The following is a 14,559-nucleotide window of genomic DNA, read 5'->3' on the forward strand; positions in this document are numbered from 1 at the left end:
CCCGTCGTCCCCCATTGGCTGCGCGCTGCCGCACGTCCTCTGTGACGTCAGCCCGGTATAAAAGCCAGGCTGGAGGGGAGCTGCAGGAACTCCAGAAAAATACGCTCGGTTTGAGAGGAAGAAGTGTGTGTGTGTGTGTGTGTGTGCGAGAGACTATATAGCCTATTACTGCTGGACGTGGACGAGACTGAAACACGCGCACGCGCACAGGACGATCACACAACAAAATCGACACATTGTGTTGTCATGACAATGCTTTTAGAAGGAGGAAAACTTTCCATGGACTTTCTTTGAGCAACACCCACCAACTACACCCAGAGAGATTGAGATCGTACCGGATTTGTTCTGTTTTTATTGCTTTTAATTCGATTTGATCGATTTTGTTTTCATATTTTTTTCATCGACAATCTTATAGTACAAATAATTCAGTTTGTATTACTTTTTCCGCCCCCGCGTTTCTCCACCATCACCACCATCATCTGTGTGTGTGTGTGAGAGAGTGATCGGTGGTTATTATGCCCGCGGGCATGTTCAGCATAGACAGCATCCTAGCGGCCAGGCCCGCCGCCGCCGCCTGCAACAACAAGGCGGACTCGATCCTCCTGCACCACGCACACCACGCGGCAGCGCACGCACGGAGCGCCGCCGGCCCGCACCACCACCACCACCACCAGGTGGTCTTCTCCTCCAACCTCACCGACTCCCTCTACTCCGCAGCGGCCGTGGCCGCCGCGGCGGCCGAGTACAACGGCCTGTACTCGGCGGCGGCGGCGGCAGCGGCGGGCGGCGGCGGGCTGCCGGCGGCAGGGAGCCCGCCGGGCATGCACCATCATCAGCCCGTCGGAGCCGGTGGAGGAGGAGGAGGAGGTGGTGGAGGAGGACCAGCCACCAGGCTGGGAGGAGGAGGTGGATATAACAACTACTATTACGGACAGCTGCACGCCGCCGGACCCGCGTGCTGCGGCGCCATCCCCGGCCTGGGCTCGCAGCAGTGCCCGTGCATCCCCACAGGTAAGCGTGTATATATATATATAAATGTGTGTCCCTGGGGGAAAAAATACTTACAAATAAATAATGATAATAATGATATATAAATCAGTGGTTCTCGAACTTTTTCATGTCAAGGACCCGCAAAATGATATGTATTTGGCCGCGGACCCCCATCACAAATATGTTGTTCCAGGGACCCCCCAGAAGCAAAGATGTTCGCTTGAAAAAATATATATTCAAAGGTTTGCACAAAATGTTCATGGTTTAAAAAAAATTGCAGATCTACAAGATCATAAATGCGGCACTCTGTGCCCCGCTATGAGCTTGTATATCTGCTATTTTTGAATAGCCAAAGTATAAAAGGTTAAAATCATTGTGATATAAATAATAATAATATTGATTTTGGCCTATTTGGTTGTGTACGCTCAAGTTCATGACTGAGTTAAGTTACATTTTAATTTGAATGATTCATACGATGTATAAGAGCCTATAACAGTCTAGGCCTACATACACTAAACCCAATATTAAGTGATGGATTGTTTGGCTTATATTTGCCCAATTCATTGATTGTGTTGCCATTTAGCATGAATGACCTATAGCCTACTATACTAATCTTATACAAAAATATTTTGTCCATTTGGTTTACTTTCCGTTTATGAGTTAAATAAAATAAAAAAAATGCCTACGTCCCAACATGAACCCACAATGAAGTGATGGGTTGTTTCGCTTATATTTACCATTTGCCCAAATCATTCATCGTGTTGCCATTTAGCGTTGACTAAAGGATCCACGATTAAATCAAAGATTGAAGTAAATGTATTTCAGTCTTGTCTTCGATTTTAGAGAGTGTAGACGTGGATCCTTTGTGTCCATTTTCACAGCCATTTGGGTTCATTTAAATGATAACTCGAGGAGTGTGTATTATATACTTGTATAGTGGCTTTTTGTATTGGCCTGCATGCATCGTGATCATTATAATGTCTGTCACTCGTATTGGCCTATCTATCTATTAGGCCCGCTACACATCAGAAGCAAGACCTAGATGGTCAGATAATAATGTTATGAAATAAGCAGAATACATGAATTAAAGCAAGTAAACTATATGGCTAAGAAAATAAAAATACAAATGTAAGTTGGCTTGCATCTATTCCAGAGAGAGCATGTAGCCTAAAGAGGAACATTTTCAGATTTAGTAGGGTTTTGCACTTGAACCCCAGGCAGCATGCAAGTGTTGTGATGTGAGCTTGTAGATCGGCAATTTTGTGTAGACGGCCAAAAAAAGCAATGAAGTAGTACTGCTGTGACTCAGGACCATTTTACCAAGAGTAAACCTTACCCTATAGAGGGTTTTAAACCCATTAAAACCGAGAAAGCGGGTTCAGCTATATAAGTATGTACACACACATATATATATATATATATATATATATATCTTAGGTTTTAGAATAGTAGTTCTCAAAAATAGCAGCTCACAATATACAATACACAAATATACAAGCTCACAGCGAGTTCTTCGTGCCGCACTGCAAGCTTGTACATCTGCTATTTTTTTGTGTAAATATTTCTGAAACGTTTTGAATAATTTAGAAAAAAAAAACCCGTATATTTTCTCTTCTGGGGGCCCCTGGCACAAAAAACCAAAACATTTCCATGTGGGGGTCCGCATTTTAGGGGTCCTTGGCACAGACAAAAAGTTTCCGAACCACTGATTTAGAAGGCATTTGTACAGAAACAGAATCAATCAACCTCAGGTCTTAATTGAGTTTTAAGTGACTTTAACCCCTTGTCCCTTATTGCTCTATCATCAGGTTACGACGGCACCGGCTCGGTCCTCATCTCGCCCGTCCCGCACCACCAGATGATGACGTCCTACATGAACATGGGCGCCCTGTCCCGCACCGAGCTCCAGCTGCTCAACCAGCTCCACTGCCGCCGCAAGCGGCGCCACCGCACCATCTTCACGGACGAGCAGCTGGAGGCCCTCGAGGGCCTCTTCCAGGAGACCAAGTACCCGGACGTGGGCACGCGGGAGCAGCTGGCCCGGAAGGTGCACCTCCGCGAGGAGAAGGTCGAGGTGAGAGAGAGAGAAAAGAGAGAGAGGAGAGAGATGGTGTACTGTGTGTTATAGCCTGTATAGTTCAGTGGTTCTCAACCTGTGGGGGTCGGGGACCCCCTAGGGGAGTCCCCACCAGATTTGTGGGGACTAAAACTAAAAATAGCTGATCTACAAGCTCATAGCGCGGCACTCGGTGCAGTATATCTGCTATTTTTGAATAGCCAAAGAGATCTAAAGTGACACAGATGCGTTCCAGGTCTTAAAGCACTTTTTTAAGACCTAAAAAAACGTACCATTACTGCATCAAAAGTAATCAACAAACTATACAAAAAAAACTGGTCAAACCTTGGCCAACGTTGTCAAATAATATAAGAAAGAGGCGAAACATTTGAAAATAGCCGATCTTCTGCATGCAAGGCGTTGTGAGCTTGAAGATCTGCTATTTTCCACAATATATATCTGGGGGTGTCGCCAGTTCAATTATGATTGTTTTGGGGGTCACGGCCTGAAAAGGTTGAAAAACACACTGGTTTTCAACCTTTTCAGGCCGTGACCCCCCCAAAATAATCATATACCCCCCCCCCCCCACACACACACACATACACACCCTGACAAGCACTTGGAATTGTAAGAGTTGAGGCATTATTTAGTTTGACTCGGTTCCACAGATCAATATTGTGAAAATAGCAGATCTACAAGCCCACGACGCCGACGAATGTTTGACCAGTTTTTATAGTATAGTTGGTTGATTAGTTTTGATGCAGCAATGGTCTTTTTCTCTCTTAAATTTGTTTAGGTATTAAAAGGGTCTTAAAAGTCCTTAACTTGTCACTTAACTTGTCATCTGGGGATCCCCTGGGGAAATGTTCCCTTTCCCACTCCACGCTTTCATCCATGGATGGATGTAGGCATTTTTATAATTAATAATACAAAAACTAATTCTAATTACAGTGGTGGAAGAAGTAGACTTAACCCAAGACCTGGAACGCATCTGCGTCACTTTAGATTTCTTTGGCTATTCAAAAATAGCAGATATACAAGCTCATAGTGCGGCACCGAGTGCCGCACTATGAGCTTGTAGATCTGTTATTTTTGAAAAATCTTGAAAAAATATTTTCCAGATTTTTTTCAAAAAACTGTTTTTAAAAACAAAAAAAAAACAGGATTTACAAAACATTTTTAAGAATCGCCTCAGGTCTTAATGGGTTAATACCCGGATTGTTTTTACTCAAGTAAGACCGAGTAAGACACAGACGCAGTCTTACGCTACCCTACGTTACCCTGTAACCCCAATATATAGGCCAACTTACAGAGGTAAAAGTATAAACTCCTTATGCAGAATGGTCCATTCCAGATGCAAGCACAATCATATTATTGGATATGCAATGTAACTGGAAACTGAAACTTGCACATAATTGTAGTGGAATAAAGGGTGGCAACTAGTAGAATGAGTAGAAGTATTAAGTGTAATGAATAGAATAAAATACTCGGGTAAAGTAAGAGTACCTCAAAATTGTATTAAAGTACAGTACTTGTGGCTAAAATGCTAATCATAAACAAACAAACAAACAAATAAAAAAACAGCCACAATCTATATAAGCTTGCGTAGGCCTGTCAGAAATATTACATAATCGCCTAATCGTAATTATTTGAGATAATCGCAATTCTTTTGGGGATAATCATCATAATTAAAACATTCATATATTTTCAAACATTTTCAAAAATTGTGGAAACAGCAGATCTACAAGCTCAAAACGCCTCACAAGGTGATGCGTTTTGAACTATTCATGCTTTTTTAAAGTATAATATCATTGAATTATGCAAGTTATTTGTCATGTCTGCCCTGAGCACCTTTTGTTTACGAAGGCTAAAAAGCCAAACAAAAATGAAAATGTTATTCATAATGTTCCGATGTTCCAGTGCACGACAATGTGCGACAGAAACACGATTAAATTTAAATGGTTTAATCGCGGTTATTTGAACGACAATTAATCGCCAAGTCAACATGTTATATCCGTGACAGCCCTGAGCGTGCGTTCTAAAGCATTGTGTGTTTCTATTCTCGTGTAGGTGTGGTTCAAAAACAGACGAGCTAAGTGGAGGAGACAGAAACGGTCCTCTTCGGAAGAGTCCGAGAACTCTCAGAAATGGAACAAATCGACGAAAACGACCGCAGAGAAAGTCGAGGAAAGCAAAAGTGACGTGGAGTCGGACAGCTGATGACTAAAACAAAGACACTATATATATATATATATAAAAAAGAAAAGGAAACACACAAATCAGACGGCTGATTTCAAAAGGAGGCGCAAACCTTGCACAGTAGCCTATATACGCCAGTGGCTCTCAACCTGTGTGGGTCTGGGGGTACCCACAGGATTTTTTTGGGGGGGTCCCCACTCCCCAGAGGACAGTGAAATTTAAGGACAATTTAAGGACTTTTAAGACATTTTTAATACCAAAAAAATGAAAAAGACCATTACTCCATCAAAAGTAATCAACAAGCTATACTATAGAAATTGGCCAAATTGTTAAACAATATAAGAAAGAGGCAAAAAGTGTGAAAATAGCTGATCTACAAGCGTTGTGAGCTTGTAGATCGGCTATTTTCACAATTTGACTCTGTGAAACCGAGTCAAACAAAATGTAATGCTTCGACTTCTACAATTCCAAGTGCTTAGGGTGGGGGGTCCCCAGTTCAAATGTGATTATTTTGGGGGGTCACGGCTTGAAAAGGTTGAGAACCACTGGCCTATACACCGTAAAATCCTGAGTGTGAATTGGAACCAAATGCACCCATTTTAAGGTCCGTTTGGCTCCATTTGTATACACTCCGACTGAAAGGAACTGAGGATTTTATAGTGTGCCCACATGGCCCACGTCGGTCGGACTTGTACATAGTGTGGATGTCATGTGGACCGTTATAATGGGTTCAAGAAGAGTGGGCACTAAGGACAAGTGGGCACCTTGATGGCTATTTTGTCCAAAATGTAAGAAATTAATAATATTAGAACAATGGTCTTAAGTAATGTAAAGTAGGCTATACATGATGTGAACATGCATCGTTTATTTATTTTTATGCCCCAAATGAGGTTTTGTAGCATTTGTAGAAATGTTAGACCTTTATCGTCGAATGTTCTAATCATGTATACTTCACATTACTTCAAATTTTCAAAATATTTTATTTTCTAACATTTTGGGGAAAAAATAGCCAATTCAACACCGAGGGGCCCACTCCTCCTAAGTGCCCACTCTTCCTGTTCCCTTTATAATAATGACCATGACCGTGTTGATGAAATGTGTTTACCATGATGTTGCACAGCTGTATAGTAAAATATTAACATTTATTATTGATAATGTGTTCAGCTATTTATATTTAATTTAAGTCTTTTAAATGTTACACGCACCAGAGGACGCATATCTGGTGACATTCTGTCTGCATATATCGCAAAGTTGTTGTGTGGCATTTTATTTTTATTATATGTATATTATTACATAATTGTGACATTGGTTTTGTCGTTGCTTGAGTAGGGCTGTCACGATTATTACATAATCGTCTAATCGCAACTATTTGTGATAATCGCAATTATTTTGCATAATCGTCATAATCGTTTCCATGTTGAAAAATGTTCATGTATTTTCAAAATATTTTTTAAAACAATAGTGGAAATAGCAGATCTACAAGGCGTCGCCATGCCATGCCTTGTGAGCTTGTAGATCGGCTATTTCCACTAATGTTTTTCTCAAAGTACAAAGTTATTAAATATGTCAAGTCAAATGTCTTTGTATATTTAAGTTATTTCGTCATATCTGCCGTGCATACTTTCAAAGCCTAAAAGCCAAACAGAAAAGATTTTTTTATTCATACAGTATGTTCCAGCGTTCAATGACGAACACACAATTAAATCGTCAATTGCAATTATTTATTATGTGTATGTGCATCAAGTAAAATTGTATAATCGTGACAGCCCTATACTTGAGTTGATGTATAGGCGACCCATTGCTCGCCAATTAAAGTAGCCTCGACTAGCCACTGGGAAATATTATGAGCTAGTAGCCTATATATTTGAATATAGGTCTATATATTATGAACTGTAATGGCAACGTTTTGCCATCACTAAATGAAATATGAATTGTTCTCATAATGGCCATGCGAAAAAGTATGAGAATATATGGTGAATTTCTTGCCTTTTTATTTCGCAATCTTAAGACAACATATCGTGAACGAACAAGAAATATACATTAAAACATATCTTAAAACAACCTATTGTCTGATCTGATTTCATTCACTGTTGAAATAATGCGCTCAACATTGAGCCCGACTCGAGACTTAATTGCAATTGAACAGGTGGACTAATATAACTAATATAGAATAATATATTTGGAGTTTTAATTCCATTTGAAATTGGTTGTCGATCATTAAGTAAAAAAATCGAGTTTTTAATTCTATTTTTTTTGTTTTTATAAGGCAGCCAAATCAAACCACAACCATCAAACCAATGTCCTTCAGCTTGCACAATAATAAAGGTTTAGGAGTGGTGATTAACATTTTAAATCCCAGTCTAGTCTATTCGAAAACAATTCGAAAAAAACAAATCTGCAAGTTCGCTCATTTGCAAGATAACAACAGTCGCCCACGCATTGAACTCTGATGTAGGCTCTGTCTTCACTCGCTCCAACTCTGTCAGTCTCTAAATAAATTATTGTTATTGAAATAACAATGCACAATTGAACTTACAATTTATGTGAAATAAATAGCATTTGATTTGTCGCGTTTTTGCATTCACCGGTTGCTGAATTAAATAACTAGGCCTACATTGTCATTTAATGCAGTAATTAAGCAGTTTACTTAAATTAAGGTGAATTTCTTGGAGCTTTCATATGTTTTTTTCCCCAGATCGCTAATAGCGTATAGAAATCCAGGTTAATGAATTATAGGGCACCATTAGTTTTTAGTCTGTTTTACGGCCGGTGCAACAAATTGGTCCAAAATGCAACTATGGCTGGTATATAAAAAAAAACAATCCCACAATAAAATAACATAAACACATTAAAAAAGCTACATAATTTCCTGCAATAGTTATGTTAATAAGTAATAACTGAAATAAATGAATATATGAAGACTCCAGACTCTCACGTCGCATCGCTGTGGTTAAAGCATTGGTTCTTAAAGTGGGTCCTTGAGGGAGTTCCAGGGGGTCCCCAGCTAAATGATAGATTAGGCACCAAATGGACCCTTATGGTCTGTAACTCTGAAAGTGTACAAATGGAACCAAATGGACCCTAACGGGTCCATTTGTACACTCTCAGAGTTACATTGACATAGATTTTACAATATAAATTGCGGTCCAAGTGATAGAAATGCCATTAAATGGGGGTCCGTAGCCCTAATGCATGTCAAACTGGGGGTCCTTGAAATTTAAATGGTTGAGAATCACTGCTAGAGCCGTAAACAAATCTACTCTTATGGGGGTCCCTGGCATATCTTTTGAAATGGGGGTCCGCGGGCTAATACGTTTCTGAGGTGATGTAAAAACCATTTCCAAGAGAGTGAATGTTCCATTTCCCTTTCTTCTTGCTACAAAAAACAACAACACATGGCACAAATTGACTGCATGTGGAATATTAAGGCTATACCACATCACAAAATGTAATATCAGAATTAGGCTACACATTGCTGCCATTATAACAATTGATATATTAGTGTAGAATTACACACAAAGGAGCGACTGGCGATTGTCATGAAACGAAACGAGCATCAAATGCATCGTGTCTGCTCTTAATTACGGTGGTGTAAAGTAACTAGGTACATTTACTCAAGTACTGTAAGTACACGTTTGAGGTATTATTTACTTTACTGGTGTATTTCCAATTTTCAATACTTGTACTTCTATTCCACTACATCTCAGAGGCAAATATTGTACTTTTACTCCACTATAATTATTTGAAAACTTTAGTTACTTTGTAGATTTTGATTATTATTACAACACATACATTAACCATTTCAACACTTATACATAGTGACCATTTGAAAATGGACGATCTACACGCTCACAGGTGCGATGCAAGGCATCGTGAGCTTGTAGATCTGCTATTTTCAAAAGATTTGAAAACGTGTGAAATGGGACATTCTGCACAATGAGACGAGTAGGCCTACTTTTACTATTCATACTTTAAGTACATTTTGATACCGATATACTTTTGTAATTCCGGACTTTTACTTGTAACAGAGTATTTCTACATGGCAGTATTGATACTTTTACTTGAGTAGAGAAATGGAGTACTTTTCCCACCCCTGCTCTTCATTATAATAAAGTAGTATTGCAGTGTTAAGTAGCCGCAGGCTGGCTGGCAGTGTGGCAGCGCGCATGCAGCAGCCCCAGACCAGACGTGATTCATTGCCGACATGATAGCGAGTGTCCGCTTGCAGTTCCATGATCTATGGTCATTGTGATCGCACTTGACTTTCTAAACCAACATGCACAACCGCACACGCACGCACGCACGCACGCAGACACGCATGCACGCACACACACACACACACACACACACACACACACACACACACACACACACACACACACACACACACACACACACACACACACACACACACACACACACACACACACAGTGGTGGATATTGCCAATACTGCAATATAAAAACTCATTTACTTGAGTAAAAGTACAAAAGTATTGGCATCAAAATGTACTTAAAGTACCAAAAGTAAAAGTACAAAATATTTGAAAATAGCAGATCTACAAGCTCACAATGCGTCGCAATGCGACGGGTTGTGAGCTTGTAGATCGGCTATTTTCAAATAGCCTAGGTATACAATAGGTTTAAAGTGGTTAATGTGTGTTTCATTATATCATAATTTATATCTGAAAAGTAAATAGTAACTAAAGTTTTCAATTAAATGTAGTGCAGTAAAAAACCTCAAAATTGTACTTAAGTACAGTACTTAAAGGTAGGTGTAAGTGTCTGTGACACTTGTCCTTTTAACTTCAATTGTTTCTTTAGTTTGAAGTTAATTTGTTATTATTTTGCTTATTTTGGGATACCTTTATTTTGACACTTCCTGTTCCTGTGTATTTTGGGTTACTTTTACTTTGACACTTCCTGTTACTCCTGCGGTTTTATTGAGGCACGCTAGCTTCACACACAGACAGACCCATTCATTCAGAGACACACAGTAGCACGCACCAACGTGTCTTCTAACCAGCGCGACACGGTACGAATTGTTTGTTTGTTTATCTGCTTTAACGTTCTGTAGCCCTGTATTATGCACTTTAATTGCGCAGTTTCAGTAAGGTTGTTTTATTGTTCACAGTGCCCGTTGTGACTTTTGGTGCAATGATTGAGCATCAAACAAATGTTACCTGAAGCCAAGGTGGCTTTGTAAGCAGCCCAGCCCAGTATAGCACCCCTGGATAGCGGAGTGAGGTACAGGAGTGTTCTTTTGTTTGTTGTTTGTTTGGATTTTCTTTCTGATTTATTTTGGGTTCTATTAATTGTTTGTCTGGTAATTTGAATTGGTTATGGTACATTGGTACGTTGGTACTTGCATTTTGAAATGGGTTATTCATTCACTGAAATATATCAACTATAAATTAACTATTTTATTGTTGAATTGTACTTTGAAAGTGATACATTGAAATGCACTGATTTTATTGTTGAGTGAAGCTATGAAATGATTTAATATGATTGTATGATTGACAGTATTTATTTCTATTTTATAGTTTTCACGGTGTTTGACAGAGCTTCATTCTGTGTTGAAGAAAAATAAATACACCCGTTGAAACCATCCACCTTCGTCTTCATTCAAATCCAAGGGCCGCTACAGTGAAAACTCATCGCTGAAGCTACTCAACGTCGACACCATCAACACATCTCATCTACAGCCACCTTGTACTCAAGTCATCAGCCCACTACCCCCAAAGTTTGTCACACACCACCAAAGTCACTAACATACTCATTGAGGGGGCCTATACATTCTAACTGGTAGCCTCTCTGGTGGGAAGGTTACTGAAAGGACAATGAAATTGAAAAAATAAATAAATAAAAAATATAAAAATTAAACAAGAAAACATAAGGGTGAAATACAAATGTTTCTCAATGTGATTGGAATTTAAAGGTTCTGTCACACAGGTCAAAGGGATTTAACCAGGAATTAAGAACTTTTAAGCTGCATTTGATGCATTGTCGAAAGGGACGTCTGCATAATTGTATTGCAATTTGTATGTTTTGTTTGATTTATCCTTTTTGTGGTTCAAAGTGGTACTGTGGATCTACTAGGTGCTAAACGGTTATATACACTGAACGCCAACCCAGACCAATTAACCCCTGAAGTCAAAGTAATTACACAAACAGCAAAAAATCCAAGCAAATGTCAACCACCAGCGACACAGCAGTCAACATGGAGCATCCTACAAATTCCGAAGAGACAGTCGGCACACAAGATGCTACTGAACGTGGAAAAACAGCGACCAACGAACATCAGTTTGAATTAAGCACCCGCAAAAAAATCCCAACCGAGAAGGGCCAGCAACTGCACGACGAGAACTCCAAGAAATCTGAAAAGGCATTCACAAAGGCTTATACTACATGGACGCACTCAGCAAAAAGTGGCCGAACAGCATTAAAATCATTTTGTTCTGAAGAGATCCTCAAGCAAACAGTTCAGCAGCAACATGATGCAATAAGTCAACATTATAAATCAATTCAACGCAACTGCACTGCCACCCCGGACATCGTCAAAAGAATGGACGCCTGCATAATCGTCACAGCAGAGATATGTGAGATAGTGGACAAGTACCTGGAAGCCCTTGACAGGCCTTTTAATGAGGAGCTCGCAAAGGTACGTGTCAGAATGGCCTTAAATAAGGAGGAGTACGGCTCTATTTTTGGACACACCAACACTGAAACAGTCATCTCCGAAACATCCCATAACACAGAGAAACGGACACAGTCCCGTGGAACCGGCCAATTGCACCCAAAACCCCCTTCCATAGTCAACACTGACGATTCAAATTCCATCTCCAGCCACCACTATAAAACTTCCTCCAAAGCTTCTAGCAAGAGAGCCGATGCAGAGGCAGATCTTGCCGCTAACCAGGAGGAAGCCAAGGCCCCGCAGGAAATCCAAGAAGCAAAAACTAAACTAAAACAGCTTAAAACACAAAAGGACATCCGAGTAGCAGCAGCACGGGTCCAAGCATACAAAAGATTCGAAGGCAATTCTGAACACGACAACAACCCACTCTCCGCTCCTCCAAATGTCCTATCAAGTGCCCAACCTAACCCCATCTCATCTCAGCCCATACAAACATCCAGTCACACGTCAGCTACCCTGGACACCACCGGTCTCGCTCAATCACTTATAAACTCACTCAGTATAAACCGTCTGCCTGCTCCCGAACCAACAACCTTCTCTGGCGAGCCATTACAATTCATAGACTGGAAAATGTCCTTCATGGCACTAATAGACAAACAACCTCTACCTGCTAGTGAAAAAATGTTCTATCTTAAACACTACCTGGCCGGAGAAGCCCTCAGAGCAGTAGAGGGTTTCTTTTATAGAAACTCTGAGGATGCCTACCAGGGAGCTTGGAGAGTTCTACAGGAGAGATACGGCAACGCCTTCATAGTTCAAAGAGCCTTCCGGGACAAGCTAACAAAGTGGCCCATGGTCAGCTCTAGCGACCCTTTCGCCCTCCGAGACTTTGCTGATTTCCTCCAGAGCTGCGTTGAGGCAATGCCACATGTTAAAGGACTATCGATACTAAACGATTGTGAGGAGAATCATAAAATCCTTCAAAAATTACCGGAGTGGATTGTTCGTCGCTGGAGTAGAATTGTCATAAAAGAATTAGACGAATCTGGCGACTATCCAAGCTTCTCACATTTCACCAAGTTCCTTCAAACAGAAGCCAGTATTGTCTGCAACCCTATTGCCTCTCCATTTTCAGTAAATCGCAGGCCAACGGATGAGAAAACACCTAAAAGAACCAGTGCTTTCCACACCACTGCCCAGAATAACAACCCCAAGCCTTCATTCACCTGCCCCATCTGTGCCCAGGAAGCACATGGTGTGGCTACATGCCCCATCTTTAAGGAAAAATCCATGGAAGACAAGAAATCCTACATTCTTGAAAACCATCTCTGCTTCGCGTGCCTGAGAAAAGGACACGGTAGTAAAGAATGCCAGAGGCGACATACTTGTGGCGTGTGTAATCGACAACATCCTACCTGCCTGCATGACGACAGAGGGAGACCTGCGGGAGACACGGCGAAGGAGTCCACTTCCACAAACAACCATTCAGGTCAGGAGATCCATTCCGCCATGACGCACACATTGTTCACAAGAGCTTCTGCCACCGCTGACGTTAACAGCTCAAGAGATGACCTCAGAAAGAACGATCAAATTCGCAAGCTTGAGGCCAAATCATCAGACTACGCTGAGCAGCTACGACTTATGCAGAAGACCAAGGAGAAGCTTGAAATTGCATCAGAAAAGTATCAGGATTCTTCCATGAGGAAACTTCAGGAACAGAATGAGTCCCAACAAGGCATCAGAGCAAAGATGGCAGAGGCGATGGCTCTAGCCCTGGAAAAGAAGGATCAGGAATGGATGCAGAAGATGGCAGTTCTGGAAAAGGAGAAGTCCAAGTTGGAACAGACACTAGATGAGGCCAGGACGGAACTTCTGCAGGCACGGACAACCCACGCAGACAACATCAGCTCTCTAGAGGCACAGATATTCAGAACCAACCGTAGTGTCACTGAGCTGCAAACACTTCTACGACACAAAGAGGAGTCGTCCAAAACCTACAAAGAGAGAACAGACATACAAATAGCTGGTCTGGAACAGCAAGTGCAAGAGGCTAATAAGGGACTCGGGAGTGCTGAGCAGCAGGTCACAGAACAACAGGAACTTATGCATAAACTGCAAGCAGAGTGGGGCGTAGAGAAGACCAGCCTAGAGAAGGAGGTGTCTTTAGCACAGGAGCAGGGCCAAGAGACAGAAGGCCGCCTACAGGAGGAGGTCGTAGCTCTACAAAAGGAAAGAGATGAGCAACAGACAACCTTTATGTCAGGATTAGTGAACTGGAACAGGAGAGGAGGAGACAACTCTGGGAAAAGCAGAGGGACCACCGGCAAGGCAGCAGGGAAAGCCGCTCAGAACAGACAAAAGAGAGCAGAGGAACGAGGAGATGGTGGTTTCTCCATGCTCATCCAACTGATGCCCATTGTAGTGTTGATCCTGGCATCCATCTTGAGTCAGCGGATGGTGTCCACACACCCCTACAACCTCTACTCCAGACCGTCCACTGGTCAGACCATACAATGGCAGACAGAAAACCTGCAAGTGGACTATTATGTCATTAGAGATTTAAAATCTGAGTACAAGGGCTCAGCACTGCAGAGAATTGAAAAGAATGTGGAGGATGACTACGTGTCCAATATCAGAAATAACTGCTGGAAGGAGCGTGAACGACTGGACAATTCATCC

The 14,559-nt window shown here is 41.3% G+C and overlaps 1 protein-coding gene across 1 annotated transcript; it reads left to right on the forward strand.

The window, feature by feature from the left end:
* The first annotated feature begins 207 nt into the window (after positions 1 to 207).
* On the forward strand, positions 208 to 7,247 carry gsc (goosecoid). Its single transcript, XM_084045014.1, has 3 exons — positions 208 to 1,011; positions 2,799 to 3,064; positions 5,117 to 7,247. The coding sequence occupies exons 1-3, from the start codon at positions 516 to 518 to the stop codon at positions 5,264 to 5,266; spliced, it is 912 nt and encodes a 303-aa protein (XP_083901140.1). The 5' UTR covers positions 208 to 515; the 3' UTR covers positions 5,267 to 7,247.
* The last annotated feature ends 7,312 nt before the right edge of the window (positions 7,248 to 14,559 follow it).

Source organism: Gymnoscopelus microlampas (genome assembly GCF_963454915.1).
Source record: "Gymnoscopelus microlampas genome assembly, chromosome: 20".
NCBI classification, from domain to species: Eukaryota; Metazoa; Chordata; class Actinopteri; order Myctophiformes; family Myctophidae; genus Gymnoscopelus; species Gymnoscopelus microlampas.